We start from the raw sequence: 24,680 nt of genomic DNA on the forward strand, positions 1-24,680 counted from the left end.
GTTTCTTTGGAACCAGGGAGAGTAGCTTACACCTGACCTGAAGGAGTCTGAAGCATGAAGACTAGGAGAGTTCCAGGAAAGCTGGGCTGGAGTGAGGCCCATCAAAACAAAGAAAACTTGTAATTTAAAGGGGTAATTTTCCATTGTGATAGTTCTGTACCCATTTTCCCATTTTGGAATCAAATGTTATCTCACAGACTCTGCCCTTTCCTACAGAGACATGTCTATCACATCTCAAACACTAGCCCAGCCACTCCTGGAGGCTAGTAAGTGGATGCCAGTTCTGTACTCAGTCATGACTCTGACCCTTTATCTCCTGTCAAAATTTAATTTCAGCCACATCTACTCTTGTCATCCGTGTCTGATGTATTTCTCTTGTGGTTGAGCTGTTCTCTGCTCAGTTTAGTATTCCTTTGGCCTTTCCATCTCTTCTTCATTTCATTCTTGTCCTTCATCTCAGGAGTGATCTAGTTCACTGATTTTATGTTCTCGGTGTATTTTTCCAAAGCAGTAACAGGACATTTCTTCTGCTATAGAGTGGATTCTTGTCTATTTCTGTATGCAGTATTTCTTGATTTCCTTTCTCCTAGGACAGTGGTTACAATCATCACATGTACTAATACATCTATTTCTCATGTGTTAAGGATCTCTGGAGTTAACTCCAAGCACACTATAAAATCAGCTGCATTCCTTTAACAGAGACCAGAGCTATCTCTCCATGTTTGTTAACTCCCTTCTCACATTGCCTCCAGCTTCTACCCATGTGTGACCTCTAGCTTACATAGAGGCTCTGTACAATATCCTATCTGACCTTCTAAAGCTTCAGGGTAACAAAGGCAGGGAGTGTGAACAGATTTTGTTGAAAATTATATCTGGGCAGTGGTGGCACACGCCTTTAATGCCAGGACTAGGGAGGTAGAGGCAGGCGGATCTCTGAATTTGAGCTTGGTCTACGGGGCGAGTTCCAGGACTGGCTCCATAGCTACTGGGAAATCCTGTCTCGAAAAACCAAAAAAAACCAAAAAAAAAGAAAAAAAAAAAAAAGAGGAAAGACGAAGGAGGAGAAAGAAAGGAGGAGAGAGGAGGAAGAAGGAAAGGCAGTAGTAATAGTAGTAAAGGAACAACAAAATAAATGACAGGGGGTTAGTACTATAAATTCCAAGAAAAGGGAAAAGAAAGACAAATATATGATTTGACATAAATATGATTACTGTTGGAATCCAAGACACCCTGGCTCATAAAGCACAGAAACTTGTGTGGCAAGACTAGGACTATTCTCAGGCTCTGCATTCAGAAGCATAGTCGAAAAAACAGTCTAACTAATGCGCTGGAAGAAAATACCTTTTCATTCCACAAATGTCTAAGCTTTCTGTTTTTATAAGCATGTATACTTATGTAAACCAGAAAGTTTATGGGCAGGTGCACACACTCTTGAACCAAGATCTGTCTCCTTTTTTCACATTTCAACACCTCAGATGCAAATAATGGTGCCTGTCAGAACCTTTTGTAGTCAACAGCACACTTACGACTCAATCCCCAGGGGAAACTCCTGGCTCATGGCTACAGTGGCTTTAAATGTCTTCTTGCTCTCTTTGCACACCAGTTCTCTGCCCAGGTGTGGTGCCCTGCAACAGGAAGAACAGTTAGGGAGCCTTGCTGAGAACTCATCACTCTCTATCAATACTCACCAATCTTCCACTTATCTTACCCTGTCTACAGAAATATTATTATGCTAAAAACAAGATATATATAAGAAATGAGACCAAAACAGAGCTTAAAAGAAACAAATGTTAATACTCAAGAAATTTCATACTGAATAAAACAATTTTAATAATAAACATTATTTTTAGGAACAAAGAAAATCACTATGAAAATAAAAATTAATCTCTTTCATTATCTACTACAGTCTCAGCACTCAACAATAAAAAGTATTGTGATTGAAGAACTGTGTACATATGCACTGATAAAGCTATAATAAATTTAAGGCTCCTTCTTTTGGTGTCTGTGACTGCACTGCGGCAAACACTCCTTCTATTAACACAGAGTGAGCAGAGTGGACACGCTGAGACCTTCCTTCCTTATTCCATTTTGTGTGACTGGGCTTTCCTGCCCTGTTTAAAAGTTCAAACTATCTAGCACATGCCAGTGACTACACGATGGTTTCCTCTGACCTGCTAGGGTATCTAACAAAGACTATGCAAAATGATGGTCGCTCGCAAAAAGACTATGCCCAACACTGTAAAGTTATGTTCATCCAACACTTTAACACTAGAACAGAATGTGGAAAACCTGTAATCACAGCACGCCTTTCAGTAAGGAAAAAACAAGGCAGCTTCTTCCTGAACACAGTGGAGTGGGTGGGAGTGGTGGGTGCAAGGGAGGCTATTTTATTCTCCACCAAAAGGAAACATAGGTGAACCAAAATAAACATCCATTCATCTATTCCAAATCACCTTTATTCACTCAGTTCTCCTCTAATCAATGCACAGTAAAGGGAGAGGGCTGCTGTGCCTACTCCTCTCCACGTTAGTGATACAGAGTAAGCACGAGCTTATGGAAAGATGTTGAGCAGTCAATGAAATGAATGGTGGGGTGACAAGACCCAGCTTGCAAAGGCAGAGGGGAAACAAACTGGATGGCTAAAGCATCAGCACAGCTTAGGATAGTCTGCCAGACAAGGGGAGCTGAAAAGCAGCACTCCCTTAAACTAGTCCTACAAGGTTCTTGCTTATTGGTGTGTGTGGTTGACAGAAGGGATGTAAAAAGAAGGCTCTAGATTCACAGCGCACACACAATTTGGGGTTTTCTCATGCTTACTTTATATTTCTTAAAGTTGTAACAACAGCTTTAGATAAAAATACATCAATAGTATGCTCTCAAAACTCTTATATCTAATAGATTGTTTTAACAAATTTTCTTCTTAAGGTCCAAAGAAAACATAAACCAAAGGGAGGGGCACCTACTTTCCATTTTCAGCAGATATGTATTCTTCCCACGTAATAGTGTTCTGAGGAGGAGGAGTAAGGGACTGTCTTCTTACCGGCTGCCAATAAGAGAAAGAGACAAGGTAGAACATGGAGTAAGAATAACACATCTAAAATATAAAGTTAAAACATACTGAGGCGGAAATCTTAGCAACCCACAATCCCTCACAGCATGAGCTACATGCACCCATTTCCTAACCATGCTCTGGGACCCCCACGCACCACTCTAAACAATACATACAGTGGGCCCCTCCCCAGCAACCCTTTCATAACCCCATGACTCCACTCAAACATGTCCTAGAATATATTCAGCTTGATAATGAACAGTAAACAAACTGTCATTGAGGGAACTTTTTGTGAGGCTTTTTGTTTTGTTTTGTTGTTTTTTCAAGACAGGATTTCTCTGTAGTTTTTTTTTTTTTTTTTTTTTTTTTTTTTGAGCCTGTCCTGGAACTAGCTCTTATAGACCAGGTTGGCTTCAAATTCATAGAGATCTGCCTGCCTCTGCCTCCTGAGTCCTGGAATTAAAGATTTATGCCACCACTGCTCCTGAGTGAATTTTTTGGGAAAAAAATTTATTTGCTATCTGAAGCCAATGCATGATTAGACATGCAAAACACTTAAGATCAGATACATCATCGTAAAGTACAAACACAGGTAACTCAAGCAAAACAAAAACCATCATACCGCTCCTCTAGCCACCAATTTACCCTCTTCACAGACTCATTAAAAGAAAGCTCCAAACACTATCTGTGACTCCTGGGTACTCTAGCTCAAGTAGGCCACTGCTCCTTTCAGTCTCTATTACTGTCTCTAAATAAAATTTCTTGCTGCTTTGTTTTTGTGCTTTCTCAACTGAGTAAGATGTCAATGGCTTGGACACACTGGACCCAAACAAAACTGCATCCCAAGATAATGAACTGGGGTCGGAGTGTTTCGTGATAGAAAGCGTGCTAGCACACCTCACAGAACAGCAAATCTGTTTAGCTTCTTCTACATAACAATGACGACAATCCCAAGGTAGTCCCTGACAATTTAAGCATCAACACACATATTTATTAATAATGGCATCAAGTAACTACCTCTTCTTCACTGCTTCACTTATCTAAAATTCTTCCAGGAACTATGCTAGATACAGAAGCACAGACAGATACGCACATACTTGCTTCAAAAAATTTAATGCAGCAGAAGAAAAAAAAATATCAACAAGCAATTCAGCAGGAAAAACACCTAAGAGTCATAGTCACTAGAAAGGCCTAGATGTCTGGGAAATGGATGAAATGGATGCACAAGGACCAAGGTCATCCTCAAGGCCATTCTGAACTACTTGAGACTGTCCCAAACAGGGAAAAAGACAAACAAAAATACAAGACCGGGTCTATTCATACTGTTGAGGGTACAGGGCTGAATTTTCCTGCAGGGTTCTCACAACCCAAATGCCTGGGTTCAAAAGAGCCTCCAGCAATAGTCTCCCAAGTGCCTGAGTTATAAATGCACAGCACTATGTCAGTTCAAAAAACAAAACAAAACAAAAAACACAAGTTGGAGAGACGGCTCAGAGGTTAAGAACACTGATTGTTCTTCCTGAGTTCAATTCCCAGCAATTACATGGTGGCTCACAACCATCTGTAATGAAATCTGGTGCCCTCTTCTGGCCTGCAGGCACACAGGCAGACAAAACACTGTAAACAAAATAAATTCTTAAAAACAAACAAACAAAAAAACCAATCACAGGTCAAATAAAACCACAGAAAGCAGCTCTACAGACTTGTGGAGGGTTCCACCTTTATGGTTTTGTTTTTGGAGATGGGGGGGTCCCTCAATGTAGTCCTACCTGTCCAAAAGCTTGTTCTTTAGACCAGGCTAGCCTCGAACTCAAGAGATTCACTTGCCTCTGCCTCCCAAGTGATTTAATTAAAGGTGTGCACAACTGCCCAGCTTATAATAATTTTTAAAGCAAGGAGAATTACCGTGAAGAATGTGAATCGATGTATTTATTTCAACTATGGCAGGAAGCAGCATAAGGAGAAATAACACAAGGAGTTACCTGTTGACTGTCTTTAAGGTCAAATTTCAATGCCTGTTAAATATGACTTTCGATCACTGTAGGATGGGCCAGTAATAGTAACTAAACTAGGGAGAGGCAGTGCAAACTGAAAACTGCTAGGGAGAAATAAGGTGAATGACAGTCAAGAGGAACACCACTACACTTTGGTTAAAGAAGGAAAGAACTTTTGTTCTGAGTTATTTCAAGGACAGACCTTGGGTAGCCCAAACTGGCCTCAAATTCACTATGTACCCAAGATAACCTTGAGCTCCTGCTGCTTCTGCCTCCATCCCCCAAGAGCACATGCCACCTGGCCCACCCCCACCCCGTTTCTATTAGTATGTCCCCATCAAAGGGATATGTCCCACTAAGAACTGGGGTTGGTAAACTGTGGCTTGTTTTAGCAGGTTAGTATGTCCCCGTCAAAGGGATATGTCCCACTAAGAACTGGGGTTGGTAAACTGTGGCTTGTTTTAGCAGCCTGCTAGAGACTTTACAAATGCCTGGAAAGGCCAGATCCTTGCTTTAAACTAGCAGTGACCATGCAAAAGAAAGACCCATCCTTTATGACAGCCTATAGAAAACAGGAGCTGCTGCGAAGGAGCTAGATAATGGGAGAGCACTGGTAGCTGGGACTAGCCAAAAGCCGTGGTGCACACAAAGCCCCAAGTTCTAGACCCAGCAACACATACATATAAATATAAACAAAACTTCAAGAAGCGTTTTATATAGTAATGGATTTATCTATAAATTCAATGTCACAATCATCAAAAGCCTCACATACACTTACATTAGAAATTGACAAACTAACTTAGATATTCACCAAGAATAGAGGTTCTTAACTGAGTTTGGTGTGCACAGCCACAAAGCTGAAGCAGGAGGATCAGAAATCTGGGGAGAAATCTGTTTCTCCTACTTAGGAAAAACAGAAGATCCTGTTTCAAAAAAAAAAAAAGAAAGAAAGAAAGAAAAGAAAGAAAATAAAAGAAAAAGAAACCCCACAAAACTGTGTTTTTCCTGTCCCACTATGATCTGCCTTCAGCAGACATTCACAGCACCAGAAATTAAGCCAACATCTGCTCCACTATGCCAGAGCCAAAATAAGCCTATAGTTCACAAGGGCTTCCTTTAATTTCTGACTAAGTCTATGTACTTCATGCATATTATTCTGTTCTAGTCTATAGTTACATCCAGTAAACTATATTTTAATTTCGAATTTGAAAAATTACAGCTTCTTAAAATGTCATTTAAAGAGCCCTTAAGCAATTCAAATACATTAGAATACATTTCATGTTATCATACAAAAATCAAGTTGTCTCCATTTGAATAGGCATCAGTCGGGTCTGTAGACTTAACACCAGATAGTTTTTTACATACATTTATGCAGCAATCGGCTCATCAGAGCTAACTGGCAAACAGCCCATTAATTTCTTCTGTTTGATAGTGTTCCATGTATTCAGCCCCAATATTAAACAGGGGTAGCAATAGCCACCATCACAACAAAATCCATTTTTAAATCTAGTCTATCACACTAATTCTAAGGAAATCTGGTCACTTTGCTCTGACTGTAGCTTCCAATCGTCCTGACTGCCGTTCCAGCACTCACACATGCACAAATGCTTACAAACACATGCCCAGCTCTGGGACTGCTGCTTCCCAGAGTAGAAGATGACTGTCACTATGTGTGAGATGTGCTTTGGTTGCTTTCAATCAATCTTATTCAGACACTAAAAAAGGTGCCCATGATCTACTGGACTAATTCCATTCTTTTTCAAAGGATCCGTACTCTCCTGTTTAGAGAGTAAGTTAACATCTGCAGATACTGACAGAGGGAATGGCTGGAAGAAAATAAAATCTTAGAACCTAGAAGAGATGGCTCAGAAATCAGAAGCACTTGCTGATCTTCAGAGGATCACAGTTTGGACCCCAGAACCCCTATCAAGCAGAACTCCAGTCCTGATCTGACACACACGTCTGGCCTTTCCCCATCCTGCCTGACCCCACACTCACTGCACCAGTGTTTCAACAAGCAGAAGCTGACTACACAGTTCCCAGGCTGGACAGGCTAGAGGTGACCTATAAAGTGGTGGACCTGAGCTGGATCTTAAAGGCAGCAGGCAACAGGATACGGAATAAGAATTAACACCAGCTTTCATGCTTACAAAATGGCTTTAGTCTATTGACTAATGAATACCCAAACATAGAGTACAGATTCAAAAAATACCAAAAGTCTCCCCCCACCGTCTATTCATAAGCATCAAAGACAATAAAGATACACGGTAGACAAAGGGAGTAGAAGCGCACCTCAAAGTTCTGCTCCGTCAGGCTCCCACCTTTACTCAGGCTCTCCATGATGGCCTTATTCCGCAAAATGTCCTCCTCGCTGAGGTGCTCTCTTCTTTTCCTTGATTCTAGAACAAGTCCATTCACCAGATAAAAGTCTGCCAAAAAGTTTCCTACTCTTTCCTAAAACAAAATCAAATATTCCAAAATGACAGTTTAAAGGAAGGTTGATCTCAGGTTTTTAAAAAAGTGTTGAGATCATAAAGTTCTCCATAAACATGTACCATGTTGATAAAACTAAATATTCTGCTAATATGTGAAATCATCAAATATTTTCAGAAGTTAAATATACAATCATTCATTTCCAAACACAAAGGGAAATTTAAAGTACAAAAGATGTTTGCTAATTAACCTGCAACTTAGGCAGTCTGAACAGAAGCATGAACGGTGTTCATTCACTACCTACTCCCAAGTAGCACAAAACAATCTGAGAACCTTACTAAAGAGTCAAATCTGAGTAACAAGGAGGGGTCAGGGGTAACACTGTTCCCATTTTATAGATAGAAAAGCAGAATTAAAATCTATAGTCCATGCCACACTAGACCCTCTCTGATCTCTGACAGGATAAAACTTCAAGTTACGGCTACTCGCTGATTTAAAAAAGGGGGAAAAAAAAGAGTAGCTTTGCTCACTAATACATTTAAATGTTTAAATTATAGATGCAGGCGCAAAAACTCAAATGACAAAAAAGGCAGCATGAAGAAAGCGGGCAGTTCTTTCCGATGAAGTCTCAAGTATAATCCGACGCTGACCCGCACCTCTAACACCCACACAGACCCGTGTAAAACTATCTACTTATTATAAACTTACTTGACCCAGCTTCCCATTTCCACCTATGTCCAGATTGACTATTCCACCTTGATGTGCCCTGGTATTCCAAAACTATATGTACAGCGCACCTCCAGTGCTTCCGTACCTCCTTAAAAGTGACCAGGAAGCCAAGCATTTTGCACCCGTTTCTACCTACAAAATGGGAACCATGGCAAACTGACTCCCTCCTTACCTGTCAAAGACTTAAGAAGGTCACCTAGCCGCTGTTCAAGAGTTTTTGGCTGCTTAGTGGTAACACTAGGTGGACAGCAGTTTCAATTTTTATCTTCTCTTGAAGTGATCCGTCTAATGCTGTCCAGAAGAACAGAGCACAGACAAGTAAGACTTCAAAGCAACAAATGCACTGCAATAACTGGACCCACATCCTTGAGTCCTAAGTGCCAATTGTTGCCAAATAGGCTTTGAGGGCTCAGAGGTAGACTTCTGTATGCCAGGGAGGTGATTAACAAACAGGTCTTGTGACCATATAAAGAAGCAGCATTTATCAAATCTAAATGCTACTCATGACCCAGCCACTGCTGTACCATGCTGTATCATTCCTGCTGCCTGTACTGACACTACAAAGGCATGAGGGAAATGAATGAATTCAGTTACAATGGAGAAAATGGCAGAAACATGTGCTAACACTAAGGCTGTAGGAAAAAGTTGTAGTATGCTTACTTTACTATGTAACACACAAACTGCTAACAAGTAAGCAGCACTTATGTGAGAAGTAGAGGCTCCCACCACACACTCATGAAACAGCCAGGTCCAAAGCCTTAGCCACCATTATATTAGTATCAGGACAAAACACTACACATTATTTACAGATATATATTTATGTGTGAGAAATGCTAAAAAGGTCTGCAGGAGGGCCAGGATTATAGATAGTGGTCACTAGAGTCTTCTGGCTTCATATATGAGGTTATTTATATATGGTATTTAATTTTGTGATGGTCAACATGCTGCTGTGGTGGCATTTTTAATACAATTATCACTGAATTAACAGGCTCTGGAAAAATAGATATCCCTCTATAAACTGTGTGGGTCTCATTCAGTCTCCTGAGCCTTAACAGAAAACATAAGGATTCTAGAAGAAAAAATAATTCTTCTTTAAAACTGCAATACAAAAACCTTGATATCCTAGGCATAGATTTCTGATTCCAGATGGTAGTAACTCTCCCCATCAACATCCAGTCGGCTGTAACAGTTCAGACCTACAAATTCCCAAAAGTACACAAGCCAATCCCTTAAAGCAAGAAAGCCCATATGCCATCCTCTCCTTTTCTTCCCTTTTCTCTCATACATTACCTCATTTATCCTCAACAGCCTTCATTGCTATCTCCTTTGAGTTACAGTTTTAAGTGAATGTAAGCTTTGTTTCTCCAATGTGAAAACATTCACTTACTATATTCAATAAAATGTTATCTAAAAAAAAAAACATTAAATCTTCGCCCCTTACCTGATACAGCTCTTATTGTTACATTTATAGTTATTTATTTCATTAATTTACAAATAATTATTTATTGATTAAAATGTTTCATTTTCCATTTCATTCATAATTACATAACTCAGGTCAGTTTCAAACCTGAACCTCCTGGCTCAACATTCCATTACAGGCCATGCCAGGTGAAACATTCTTAGCATAATTTTAGGTAGTTCATATGTTGCCTCTTGCTGACGGATGTGACGGGAAGTATAGAAACTTCCACTGAGATTTAAATTCACCATAGTTTGTAGAGATGTAAGCTTAATATGAACAGACATAAGATACAGGAGCTCTAAAGGATGAAGAAAAGACCCAGCAAAATAAATTCAAGTGTGCATCTCTTCACAGGCCTCTTATACACAAACCACTAGAAAAGGAATGGAAACGTGCAAACTCCCCTTATGAGAGGGCAGACAACAGAGTTCAGATGAACTATACTTTCCCTCTGGGCTTTTCCAAAAATACATGCAAACGATGTAACTAAGAATTCTAACTACTTATGTGAATTCAAAAGAGAGGAAAGATCAGCCTAAAAGATAATTCCTATATTTTCATCATTATTTTGGTGATATTAGATATCAATTTTTTAAAACTTAAAAAAAAAAATCTGTATTTTTACATACTGTTTTATCTTCCCGAAAAAGCCATCCAGTTTGGGCACGTGTGAAAGAAATCGATTTGGTTGATAAAGTTGCAGAATAAATGTCACTGCTCATTAAAATATCAACTTCTTCTTCTGTTTCCATCTCGGACTCCTAAGTTGGGGAAAAAGTTAATATCAGAATCTGGGTTTCCTTCAAAGATGTAACAAGTTTCAAAAGACAAAAAATATAGTTTCTAGATAATGTGAAGTGTTACTTATTCTAAAACTAGATGTTTACATTTCATGTCTGATATCTTCTCTAGTAACTAGGAATTATGATTAATTATGAATCTTTTAAACCATGGCAAATGAAATATAGCATTTTCACATTATTATATAAATAAGTAATAAACTCACTGTTACTCATTATAGAACTATATGGCTGTGAAACAACTTTTAAAAATGCTTTTAAGAATCAAATAGAAAGACTTGAGACAAATCCTATACAGAGGTTTTATTTACTTTATATGCAGATAAATTGGCCTTTAGTTATTGCTAATATTAAAAAAAAAATCCAGGGGCTGGTGAAATGGCTCAGGGGTTAAGAGCCCTGCCTGCTCTTCCAGAGGTCCTGAGTTCAATTCCCAGCAACCACACGGTGGCTCCCATCTGTAGTGAGATTTGGATCCGATGCCCTCTTCTGGCCTGCTGGCACCAGAACACTGTATACATAACAAATAAATAAATCTTTTAAAAAAAAATCCATCACTGTTATCTGAGTCTTTCTCAATATTTAATTTCTTTCTTCTTTTTTTTTTTTTTCTCTTCAAGACAGGGTTTTTCTGTAGCTTTGGAGCCTATCCTGGAACTTGCTCTGTAGACCAGGATGGCCTCAAGCTCACAGAGGTCCTCCAGCCTCTGCCTCAAGAGTGCTGAGATAAAAGCTGTGCACCACCACTGCCTGGCCTCTTTTTCAATAATTTCTAAGTAGAACAAGGGAGCTAGCTGTGGTGGACAACTTTTATTCCAGCACTTGAGAGGCAGGAAGATCTGTAAGTTGAAGGCCATCCTGGTCTCCATAGCAAGTACCCAGCCAGAGTTAACATGGTGTTTTCCTCAAAACTTATTAGAAAAGTCATAAATATGACTTCTAAAACTTACCAACAGTCTTGCTTAAGCTCTGTCTTTTTTTCTTTTAAACCATTTTTCTATGCATTTGTAGATGCATGATGTGCATGTGGAGATGGGGGAAACGTATGTCATGATGTATACATAGAGGTCAAAGAACAACTATCAGGTGTGTTCTATCTTCACATAGGTTCTAGGGACTGACCTCAGGTCACCAGACTCACATAGCTAATCTCTGCACTTGTTTCTAGGACAGAAAACCACATGCTGGGAAGCTGGAGAAATACAAAGAGGTTCTCTCTCATAAAAACAAACAAACTCCTATTAGATAGAGAGCAGGGAATGAAGGCTGTCCAAAGACAGCAATGGTTACAGGCAGATGGGTATTTTCTATTCAATGGGGTATCACTGTGCCTGTGTCACTGAGTTCACAGCAATCAGCACCAACAGCCTGGAACTATACCAACACCATCGTCACCACCCTTACAAACAAAGGGTGCAAAACCCTGACATTACTGCTAATGTATAATGAGTGAAAGGGGATTCCTGGGTAACACAAATACTGAACAGTTTTCTAAAGAAATATTTTGGTTCAATAGGTTGAGAAGAACATGAAATATTCCACTTCAAACTTTTTAATAGGTCATCTTGGGTACTGAACACTGTAAACCCTTTTTCTGTGTGTTCAAACAAACTTTAGGAACAGAAATCTATCTGTAAAGCAAGGACCCATCACTGAAAGAGATCTGCTGTTAATTATATTTTTATCAATAAGCATTTAATAAGCAATCATTGCTTATGTTTGCATATTACAAAAAACAACTGGTTTCCTCTCTTAGTATTTCCAAGAGCTTGATTCTGGAACCTGAGATGCTCTAGTGTCTGCCACAAAATGGCATGATGTCTAACATCGCCTACATGCACCCTCACATGACATTAACACCATTATTTCAGACAACATAAACACCACACTAATCTACAAATAGGAGGACCTACTGTATTCCTATTCTAAGAACTGCTGTTCAAAATCAAATTTCCCTGCATCTTCAGAATCATGAACAAGGACACATCCATATATATTAACCCTGGGCATCACCACTCAAATACCTCACCGAAGGACACACACACAATCCTAAGCATCACTGCTCTGGTAACCACAATACCTATGTCAGCTAACACTCGCTCTACTGGCTCATTTCTGCTTCTCTTTTAGTGCTGTGTCTGTGTGTCGAACTGCCTACAGATGCCACTTACACAAAGAGGTCAAATTATCTACATCAGCAGTCTGCAGTTAGCAAGTCAAATTCAGTTGCAGCCTTTTTACACTGAGTTGCACTGAACATGGCTGTACTCACTTACTCAGACTGTGCCTGGCTTACAACACACTACGTGGTTGTAATGTTCTGTCCAGATCAAGAGTGTATCTAAAAAGTCCCAATATGTCCCAGATTCTTTAACAGTCTTTCAATCTATGGTGTAAATGTTGTATTAGCTACCAGATGATACAACTAAAAGAACCTCATTGCCTTCAGGAAGATTCACCAAATAGAGAGGGAGGTAAAAAAAGGTTGGGGATAGGGATGGGACATAATAAACAAAGTTTTAGATTTTTGTTTTGTTTTGTTTTAAAGAAATAGACAGCCCAGGCTGCCTCAAACTTGCTAAGTAGCTTTAACTCCTGATCTTCCTGCCTCATACTGGCAAATGCTGGGATTGCATATGTTTGTTTGGATTTTTTGCATTTGTCCATAAAATTTATTACATTTTACTGATTAAAAGCATCCTAAGTGAATCTTTGCAACTTTACTGCATTACTTGATATGGTTTTAAAATATATTTCTAACATTCTAGCAAATGAGTTTTTATTTTACATTTACTTTACTATAACAAAATCCCTGAGAGAAACATTTTACAAGCAGGAAAATTTTGGGTTGACTCACAATTTCGGTAGTTTCAGTCCATGGTTTCATGATTTCACTGCTTATGGTGGGGAAAGGCAAAGCATACAGCTCGTGGGAGCATATTTGGACTGAGTCTGCTCTTTAAACAACCAACAGAGAAAGTGATAGACTAAGGATCAGAGAAACAAATTTTACTCTTCAGAGGCAAAGACTAGCTACCCACTTCGTAATAGTCCATTGGTGTCATAATAATCTATTGATCAGGTGTCACCTTAATGATTCCATAGCTTTTTTCATCCAATGGCTGGAAAATCAGCTTTCAGGATATATATGGCTGTAATGATTTTATGGTTTATTAGAGCATTCTAAGAAATATTTCACTATTAACTTGTAAATTAACAATAACATATTTTAGTGCCAGAACATAATAAAATAACACCTTAAAATTATCATTGTAGATAATGGCCAGGGAATATGCTACTGGTACGTGTGTTTTCAGAATCACTTGACACTGTCTTTGTATAGCTCATTTTTAAGTAATCAGAATGCTAAACCTTTTTTGATCTTCTGACATTCCTAGCAGAAAGAATGCTATATCAAACTCTCTGAAACTCTGGGACTTTCTGCTTTTCCACTCCTCCTTCCACAACATCCCCGAGCCTTCAGTAAGGGAGGGTCTTGTAGATGTTTCTGTTGGGAATGGGATCCACAACTATATTTTGATTGATTGTGGTTCACTTTTTTTTTTTTAAACAATCATTCTGTTTTATGTGATTAAACCCAAGGCCCTAAGCTGCTGACCAACACTCCTATCAACTAAATTACAGCTGGTACCTGAAGTGAGATATAGTAACAGCATAAATATAGCAACACTGGCTACTCTTGCAGAGGACCAGAGTTCCATACCCAGAACCCACATGGCAGGCAGTTCATAGCCATCTGTAACTCTAGTTCTAGGGGATCCAACACACTTGTCTGGATTCTAAAGGAACCAGGAACATGGTGTGGGAGAATTGTCTGTATTCTGTCAATCATATTTTAATAAAACGCTGAATGGCCAGGCAGGCAGTACAGGCGGGAAAGCCAGACAGGAAGTAGGGGTGGAGCAAAGAGACTGGAGTATTCTGGGACACAGGAAGCCCCCTCAGCCACTCCTTCGCAGACCACCGAAGAGACAGGATGTAACCTGCCCAGCTGAAAAAGGTACCAAGCCATATGGCTAACATAGATGAGAATAATGGGTTAAGATAAGTTATAAGAGCTAATAAGTAGCCTGACCTAATGGGCCAATCAGTTTATAATATTATGGAGTCTTGTGTGTGATTTCTCTTTGGGATTTGCTGTGGGGCACCGGGCAGGACGGAAACCCCAACAAGCCGGCCCTCATACTACAGGAACACATCTGGATACCCAAACATACACGCAGGCAAAACACCCATACATATAAAATAGTAAAAATACTTTTTAAATTAGAACAAAAAAAGAACATAAATGCAATGGTCACTTGGCACAGAAAAATAAACACTAAGTTGGTGCCCTTGGATATAAGGATGCAAAAAGGGCCTTTCGGGTCCAGGAAATAGAAACGCCAAAAACAAAAAGGAAGCCTTAAATGACCTGACACATGTGGATACCCCAGGTTTACTATGAGGGTTATCTAAAACAGCAAGTCAGAAAGCCTGAGAGTGAGTGGAACTAAGGCTGCACGAAGGAAGCCAACGGAGTCGCAGCAATGTTGCCTTCAAGTGATGCAGTCTCAATAAAAAGGGGCCGTGACCTTATTTTCAAAGTTCAATGTAGAATTAAAAACAGACAGAAAAGGAGCCAGGAAGATCACATATAAGGCTTTAAAATAATTCAAAGGAGAGATATTAAAAATCTAAATTCTAGAAACAGTGGGATGAACATAAATGCTGACATAATGGCGTCAAGGAAAGAGATGAGCGGGCACATTCTCCAATCAGAATCATGGAGTGTGAGAAAAGATGTCAAAAATAATTTCTCGGTTTGTAAGATAATGATACCATTCACCCAAAGAGAGAAAGTAGGAAGCAGTTTTGAGGAAAACAATGAGTTACGTGGTTTTTTTATACAGTATGTAGCTTAATTTACCACACAATCCTAGTATCATCATTCCTCAATGAATAACTAAAATTTCTCACATAATTTCGTTGTCTCCAATTTCTCTCCAATTCATCTCAGACACCGGGTAATACTGGAGTTGTCACCTACCACCTATAAGCATCAGTTTCCTAATCTATGAGATAGATACTAATTTGTATAGGTTACTTGTGGCATAAAAAGCTGTAGAGCACTTAGATTATAACCCGACGAAGGGTCAGAAACCTAGAGTGACTGTTATTGCACACTGTTACCCACAGCACCTGGTAGCTCCTAGCAGTTATTCCATGTATAATGGAGGAGGCTGAGAGGGAAGGCAACTCTGGGAGCAGGTGATGGGGGAAAAAATTTGGTCAGATCAGTACCTTATTTAAATATCTGTGACCCTCTGTTGCCGACTGCATCAGATTGTGAGGTAACTTCTGGCTCCAAGGCCTTAACACTCACTCACTTTTTTTCCTAGTAGCTTGTTCCTGACTTCACTCACTCACTTCACTCCTCTCCAAAGAAAACCTTTTCTTCTTTTTCCTTCTTTTATCCTGTAAATCTGCATTTCTGGGTATGAGTTGGCAAACTATTGCATTAGTGCACATACAACATCGACTATAAAGTCCAATCTAAGATGGTAAGTGAAGAAGCAGCAACATGATGGGGAATGCACAAAACAAAGTAACCTAAAGGGAAGAACTCGAAAATCATCACAGCACACGCAGGAGGCTGAAGCATGAGAAGCACTTGAGCTCAAGAGTCTTTCCTACCTCAAAGAAACACAGAAACTATCTGTGGGACTTGGTGGCATGCGGATGTTGAGAGACCTCTTGTTTAGAGGAAAAGAAGAAAATGAGGCAGCAGACAGTGTGGCCAGCGGGAAGAGGTGGAAAGCAGGCAGGGCTTGTGTTCTGATGCTGTGCAGAAGTCAGTGACAACAGCAGCTCACAGGGCCAGTGAAAACTAGAACCAAGGTCACAGGCCCAGGGAGCAACTGAACTCTCAAGGTGAAACAAGATGACGAGGAAGAGGAAGGGTGCAAGAAAGAATGACAGCTTTGAGAATTAACTGTATCAATTACACTTTATGCTTTAAATAAAGCAATTCTACAAAGGGTTTGCTAAATGCACATTTTTAACCCTTTACTGAAATATTAGTAATACATGCTCACCTCATGATGTATTCGCTGATAAACTTTTTGTTCATTGTCTAATACTACAAAAGACTCAGAGGGTGCAGCATCCCCATTGAAGATGAAGCTTAGATCCCCTCGTTGGCACTTCATGTCAGTAAAGTCTATAAGAGTTGTGTCAAGCCTATAAAAGATGGACAGGTAAAAACAGACAAAATTTGATAAAACTTTATTAATAATTTCGTAAGTTTTGTGCCTCCTAAACTCAAACTAAGATGTTAATATCATAGCCTAACTTAGAAATTATAGCTTAAAAACTAAATTTAAAATGTTATTAAAATATTATTTGAATACATACTCTATTATCCAAATTTCCCTTTTCTGAGCATTTAGTTAACCAAGCAAGAAAGAAAAAGGTCCCCATGGCAGTACTATCCCCCATCCTGCACCACTGCTTTTTCATTCCCTGTGCTGTACCTCCACAGGCAAGGCAAAAAAGGAGACCTCTTCAAGACCATGTCTCTAGCTCAGCACACTACTCAGGGAGGCACCAAGAACACCACTCTGATTATAACTGTATCTACACCTAATCACATATGCAAACCTTTGTCTGCCTTTCACACTTACCAATTGTGTCTACCTATGACAAAACTCTTGGCCTTTTTTGTTGAGCTTCCCAGATTCAGCCAACCACTGTCTTTTTAAACAATATTACCACAGCCTGAAAGCCTTGTGGAATCTAAGGATCAGTTTTAGTTATCAACCTGACACAATCTAGAATCACCTGGGAAGAATTGTCTAAATCAGGTTGGCCTATAGGAATGTCGATGAGGAACTGTCTTGATTGCCTAAATGGATCTGAGAAGACCCATCCTGAACTGGGAGGCACCATTCTCTGGTTTTAGGCCCTCAACTGTCTAAGAGCAGAGGACGTAGCTTAATTCTAAGCACATATACATTTCTCTTTGCCCTTGTTGTATGAGTGGCTGTTTCAACCTTCTACCACTGGGACTTCCTTGCAATAATGGGCTATTCCCTACAATTGTAACTAAAATAAATTCTTTCCCTCCTAAGCTGCTGTTTTCAGGGTATTCTTTTTTTTCTTGATAAAGTTGTATTTATTTCTATTATTTTAAATTATATGTGTGTGTCTGTGTGGGGTATGTGCATAGGAGTGCAGGTATTCAGAGGCCAGGGGTACTGGATGAGCCTGGAGCTAGAATTACAGGTGATTATGAGCCATCTGATGTGGTGCTGGGACTTGAACTTTTTGTTCTTCTGAAAAAGCAATATGTGTGCTTAAACACTGAGCTATCAATTCAGCCCCAGCCAAGATATTCTTATCACAGCAATAGAAATTAAGCTAGGGCAGAAGTCAATCTCTACCACACGTTTGGTTACTGATAGAATCAGTCTGGCTGACTGGGGCAGTCTCTTGACATTCTACAGATCATTACTTGGGAAATACTGGGATTAAAGAGTTTACCACCCCCTTCAAGTATTCAAGTCTTATATTTTATATATATTATATTATATTATATTATATTATATTATATTATATTATATTATATTATATTATATTATATTATATGTTACTAGTCCAAGATCACTTACCAGCTGCTCAACAGTCTTTAATCTCAGAAACTCCTTAGCACAGCTATCAAGAGTCATCCCACTCCCAGAGTGAGAGAGCTACTAATCTAATGATGGTGCTCACTCTTTTGTCTACTGAAGTTCATATTCCTCTTTGACCATATTTCCAGCAATGACTTGGATAACATAAGATAAGCATAAATTCTACAGATTCCTCTGTTAATATTTTATAATTCAGCTTCCTCTAGAGTAATGCTTAGAAGGACTATCTTAAAACATTAAAATATTTACTAGATGTCAATTTTCCTTTTTAAATAAAGTCTTATAATCTAGGAGGAGAAAACCTTTGCCAATCCAGCCTCAGCATTGTTCTGTGCCACTTCTTCAGCCTAAGGCTGGAGGAAGTCCCATGCCCGGGATTTCCCTGAACTGCTTGCTCTCACCCTTCAACTTCTACCACAATCCTCCTGTCAGACTCTCACCCAAGTCAGCATCTTCACAGTTTAGTTAGTAACGTGCTTTCCATCATTCCCATTTTTGTCCCCACACCCCCAGTGTTGTTGATCAAGTTCAGAACTTCACACACACAGGAAAAGTATTCAGCCTTCACATCATTTGCTGAGAATAGTCACACATAAATGTGAAACAAATTTTAAAATAGTTGTTTCTGAATAAACAAGAATCAAATACAACTAAGACATAAAATGATATTTAAAAATTATTCAATTTCTCTGAGCTTTCTCACCTATAAATGAAAAGTGTATATAAAAAAAAAAAACCCTCAGCCAGGCAGTGGTGGCACACACCTTTAATCCCAGCACTCAGGAGGCAGAGACAGGGAGATCTCTGTGAGTTTGAGGCCAGTCTGGTCTAAAAGAGCTAGTTCCAGGACAGGCTCCAAAGTTATAGAGAAACCCTGTCAAAAAACAAACAAACAAACAAACAAAAAACACCTCAAAACATTTTTAATAAACTGGAGAAATAGAGATAGATATAGAAGGCTATCTACATATATACACTTCATACATATATCTATGACCATGTATAGATATACAAATTAGAATATTTATTAGTATTAATCTGTAAATATACAATTTTAAAAATTGCTATATTAGTAAGCTAAAAATATAAGCAATGACAAAAGTAAAATTTTACAATTAGTAAAATACATTTACTTCTCATAAATTTAATTATCAATCATAGTTATGAAAGGAAAGGAACAGAAGAAAATTAAAACCATCCTTAACAGCTGGGCGGTGGTGGTACATGCCTTTAATCCCAGCTCTCAGGAGGCAGAGGCAGGCGGATCTCTTGAGGCCAGACTGGTGTACAAAGTTAGTCCCACGACAGTGAGAACTACAAAGAAACCCTGTCTCAAAAAACCAAAAACCAAACAAAAAATTCATCCTTAACATGTTGACTGAAATGGAAAGAAGACTGAAGACAGGAGCAGGGAATGGGTAGATGTATGGACAGAAAAGAGGGAAACAAAGGGTGTGGAAGACACAGAGGAAAAGGCAAGACGTGGGTGGGGTCTTCCTGAAGTGTCCTTATTCCTAATGCAACCCAAGACCAGAGAAGCATTGCAGCATGACCTTCCCTGGTGCTAGAGTCTACTTAGATGACAAGCTCATAACTCCAGGAGGATTCCTTATCTGCAACAGGTCTTACATGAGTAAAGTATCTGAATATATTACAGTATGTTAAGTTACTAAAGACAAGCAAACTATGACTGCCAAAAAGGTTTCCTCCAGATTTAGCTTTCTTTTACTCAAAACACAAAGCACATCACCTCACCTGATGTTGATACCTTGCTTGTATATTTTACAGGCATCAGAAGGCAGAATTCGGGAAAGCAAAGGCACTGCAATTTTAGAAACAAAAAGTTAAACAGTAAAGTCTAAGATATTTGCAATTTAAAAAAAAAACAGCAGAGCAAACATTTTACTGACTCACCAAATGTTGATAATTGTCTTTAAGATAGTATCTCCCATTCAAAAATTGCTCAACTGAGGAGTCAATTTACTTTACTAGGTATGCCCTTAACCCTGTCCTGTAGTATTATTTTGTGATTTAACAAATAAAGCTTGCCTGAAGATCAGAGTGTGAAGCTAAGCTACTAGAGGACAGGGAGTGGTGGCGCAAACCTTTAATCCCAGCACTCGGAAGACAGGCAAAGGGATCTCTGTGAGTTCAAGACCACCCTGAGCTACACAAGATTGACTCTGTCTAAAAGAGAAACAGAGCTCTCGCAAAAGTGATTGATCTTAGCACTAGGGAGGTGGAGACAGGAGTGATTGGCTGGTGGAGAGGAAAGAAGGTGGGAGGAGACAAGGGTCGTGCAGTGTGAGGTCTGATAAGGACAGTTGCCGTCTAGGACAGGATCTTCACCCCTTTGGTCTGAGCGCTGGCAAAAGTAAAGTCTAGGGGCAGACCGCAGTGCTTCTCTGATCCTTCAGCTTTCACTCCCTAATATCCAACTCCAGGTTTTATTTATTAAGACCACCCACTTCCAAGAGTAGCTAACTCCATCCACTTCAGGCTGCTGTGTGATATACAAATGAAAAACACACCCTGAGGTCACTAAACGTTATTCAATAGTAAACAAGTGATCATGGGTCTTATCTACTAGATCCCTTAAATATCATTTGGAAAAAATAGCAGAAAAGTAACATTTAAGCAAGATCTTTGAAATGAGGCCACTAAATTTAAGTTTGAATCCCAAATACGTACCCTTGCTCTTAGGCTGACTGCCTGTATAAGAGCCTGTATAAACAGAGAAACCACACCATTTGCCCACCAACTTCTATCCTCCTAGGTGTGCACGCATGTAAAGGTCAAAGGCTGATGGTGAGACAGGGTCTCTCACTGAAGTAGGAGATCATCAATTTGGCTAGAATGTCAAATCTCTGGACCCTCCTACCTCTACCTCTTTGCGTGGGATAACAAGCATGCACTGCTGCATCCAGCAAAGAAACAGAACTCGGGTCCTATGCTTGAAAAGCAGGCGCTTTACCAGCTGAGCATCTCCCAGACTCTCAGCTGCACTGAGTGATGACCTAAGGTAAGTGTGCACACCCAATGCACTGTGAAAGTGTAATTTGCATTAAAGGGTTTCAATGTCAGAATGTAACTCTTCAAATTAAGTTGTTTATCAATCTTCCATGACCTCCAAACTGTAAAATGTCTATTATTTTTCTACTACTTCTGAATAGATGTAGCACAGATAATAAAGACCCAGAGACAGATATTGGGGTTTAAGATCAGAGAAGCAAAGCAGCCAAATCACTAAAGACTTCTTACCTGTACAAAATCTTCAGACTGAAAAGAGAGTTCCTGTCTCATCCCCCTTATATTTCTCTCTAGTGCTGGTATGGCTGACTAGTGTGGCTAGCTTTGGACTCTGATCTTCTGGCAGGCTTTCTTTATTAAAACACAAATAAAATGACACTATAAATAGTTTTTAGTAAGATCTAGAATGACCTAGTTATGTATAGTAATAACAAAATGTACTATGTATTATAGAATATGATTACAGCATACAAATAAAACATATATAAATATTATTTAACTTCCAAACTGCATACAATTATATAAAATGGAATATACTTCACAGTTTTGTCACTGTATGGCTTCAATAATTATTTTAGGGATAAATACCACTAATCATTTAGGTAACTTTATAACACAAATGTTAACTCAGATACCAACAAAAATATGTTTATTGTATTAAGTATTAAATCTTTAATAAAAATAAAATTAAGCTGGGTAGTGGTGACGAATGCCTTTAATCCAAGCACAAAGGAGGCAGGGACAGACAGATCTCTGTGAGTTCGAGGTCATCTTAGTCTACAGAGCAAGTTCCAGTGTGCCACCTGGCCCAATAATACATAACTTATTTTAAGTTAATTTTCCATCTTAAAAACTAGAATTTTGAGAGCTGCTTCTCTAACAGGAAATGGAATGTTACTCGTAGGTTTACAATGACTATGCTAAATACAATAGACATTTTCTCTAAATAAGTATCAAATATGTCATGCTAACATTTCTATAAAGCCATATTTTATAACAAGACATAGCACTCTTACCCCAGCTTTGAAAATCCCAGTGAAGCTCTAGGTAAAAATCACCTAGCTGAGAAATAAAATATGAAAAATTATTAAATATAATTATATTAACTTTATATAAACTTAAAGTTTTATATAAACTTTAGTTTAGTTACAAGCTCTGATACTTATCATTTTGCACTCCCTGAAAAATACCTGATATCATTTAAGATCTAAAGACTAGAGGAGAAATGAAAGATTATTCTATTTCTTATGTTTAGAGTTTGAAAAGAATGAAACTAGCCAGGCAGTAGTGATGCACACCTTTAATCCCAGCACTCTGGAGACAGAGGCAGGCAGGTCTCTGTGAGGTCAGCCTGGTTTACAAAGAACTTCCCAGGACAGACAGGGCTACATAATGAAACCCTGTATGGAAAAACCAAACAAACAAAAGACAAAAAAAGAAAAAACAAACTGTCAAAATACCTTCGTAGAGCAGCAGCCTCAGGATGTGGCTATCAACCATGATACCACGACATACCTCTTCTAGAGCACTTGTCTAGTTTACTAAACATAGTAACATCGTCCCAGTTCAATGAAAATAAGTTTCTAATGTTTCTACCAATAACACAATCACACATTATAACCCCAGAATTTTATTTCAATTACTTGATTTAAAAATGACTTTCACCATTTACTGATCCTTACTTAACTGGGGAGGAATTTAACTGCACTTTAAAAGACTGCTTAAAGGGCTGAAGAGAGGCTCAGAAGTCCTGCAAATAAAGACCAAGTTCAGTCCCCAGCACCCATGTTGAACAGCTCACAACTGCCTGTAACTCCAGTTTCAATGCCCTCAGACTCCTTGGGTACTCTACGTATCTACACATACTTACACATGCACATCTTAAATGCTTTTTAAACCTACACTTATAGTTACTGTTTAAGTAAAGAATCGGCAAAGAAGCCTAGCTTACCTCTTTTAGGGCTTTTAATAACCGAGGTCGTTTTTCTCCAACACTCTCCCTAGATTGCTGCTTGAGTTTCCTTAGAAGAGCTGTGACTGAAGTTTAAAGAAAATAACTGATTAGTATTTTTCCTTATTTTTTCTATAATTGTTAATTTTCTACAATGAATGTCACTGCTTTTTAAACTTTTTAAAATTTGCATTATATTACTGGGAAGTGTGTGTGCGAACATACAACATGTGAGTGCACCTTGTATAATGTGTGGTGTATATGGATATAAAATATGTATGCAAAAGTCATAGGCAACTCTGTGGAGCCATTTCTCTCCTTCTACCTTGATATGGGTTCTGTGTGTTGAACTCAACACAAGCTTCAACTGCTAGGTGGCAAGTGCCTTTACACACTAAGTCATCCTGCTGGCCCTCGTTCCTTTTCTTTCTTCTTTCTTTAAAAAGAAATAAAAGTTGTGAAATTTTAAAAATCCGAGTAGCAATAAATAAAACTCCCAAATATGAAACTTTTTATAAGATTTTCTTATTTATGTGTATGTGAGGAGTGTGTGTGTGTGTGTGTGTGTGTGTGTGTGTGTGTTGTGCTGTGTGCACAGAGGAGGCCAGAAAAGTGTTGGATCCCCTAGAATTGGAGTAATAGGCATCTGTGAGCCAGCCATATGAGGGACAGGTCCTCTAAAAGAGCACCAGGAGCTCTTACCTGCTGAGATCTCTCTCCAGCCCCCAACACAAAACTTTTAAGAAGAACTTGATTAGTGGGAAAGAAATCCTAATATAGTCTCAATTTATCTTTGCCTTTTTTAGTCATCTATTGACAGATTAACTGAGTAAATCTTTAGTAGAGATAAAAATCTGAAAACAAGTCAGGTGGTGGTGGCACGCTCATTTAATCCCAGCAGAGGCAGGTGGATCTCTGTACGTTCAAAGCCAACCTGGTCTACAAGAGCAAGTTCTAGGATAGGCTCCAAAGGTACATAGAGAAACCCTGTCTTGAAAAACAAAAACAAACAAACAAAAATCTGGAAACAACACACCCATAACAAGATCTCACAAAGTTAATACAAACACTAAGAATACCAGATAATTAATTAAAAGTGTGCTAAATACACAACTGGAGCGCTCTGAAAATGTGTCACACACAATAAAATTCTCCTCTCTTAAAAAAATAGAAAACTCAGGTCTGGGTAGATGGCAAATCAGTAGACTCTGGTATGCCAAAAATTTGACAGTGCCCAACAGAATACTCAAAAGTACCATAAAATCAGTATTCCATGACACAAACTATAAACAAGCCTAGAGACCAAAGACAACCAGAAAACAGGACAAGCCATAGCTGTCTACATCAGAAAAGGCTGGGAACTTTGGGACACAGGTTAAGATGAAATAGTTATATTCATTTTCTCCCTAGGCCATCATTGCTCACCAGGTAAACACTTTAAGGGAGAAAACCAACATAACCTTGATATCTTAAAGTGAAACTAAATGGTCCCTGATAATACTAATAGTGGTTTAGCATTATCTGATTTTGTTTTTTCT

The 24,680-nt window shown here is 38.9% G+C and overlaps 1 protein-coding gene across 2 annotated transcripts in view; it reads right to left on the reverse strand.

Annotated features, from left to right (window-relative positions):
• Ankrd13c (ankyrin repeat domain 13C) overlaps window positions 1–24,680 on the reverse strand; it is a 50,004-nt gene that overhangs the window by 4,939 nt on the left and 20,385 nt on the right. For both annotated transcript variants that reach the window (XM_087897456.1, XM_048453724.3), the window contains 8 exons: window positions 23,143–23,228; window positions 22,208–22,253; window positions 19,917–19,983; window positions 16,566–16,710; window positions 10,297–10,428; window positions 7,336–7,497; window positions 2,964–3,043; window positions 1,527–1,625 (listed from right to left, as the gene is read on the reverse strand). In XM_087897456.1, the coding sequence (XP_087753582.1) occupies window positions 1,527–1,625; window positions 2,964–3,043; window positions 7,336–7,497; window positions 10,297–10,428; window positions 16,566–16,710; window positions 19,917–19,983; window positions 22,208–22,253; window positions 23,143–23,228 (817 nt within the window). The remainder of the gene's footprint in view (window positions 1–1,526; window positions 1,626–2,963; window positions 3,044–7,335; window positions 7,498–10,296; window positions 10,429–16,565; window positions 16,711–19,916; window positions 19,984–22,207; window positions 22,254–23,142; window positions 23,229–24,680) is intronic.

Source organism: Myodes glareolus, chromosome 17 (genome assembly GCF_982192425.1).
Source record: "Myodes glareolus chromosome 17, mMyoGla1.1, whole genome shotgun sequence".
NCBI lineage: Eukaryota > Metazoa > Chordata > Mammalia > Rodentia > Cricetidae > Myodes > Myodes glareolus.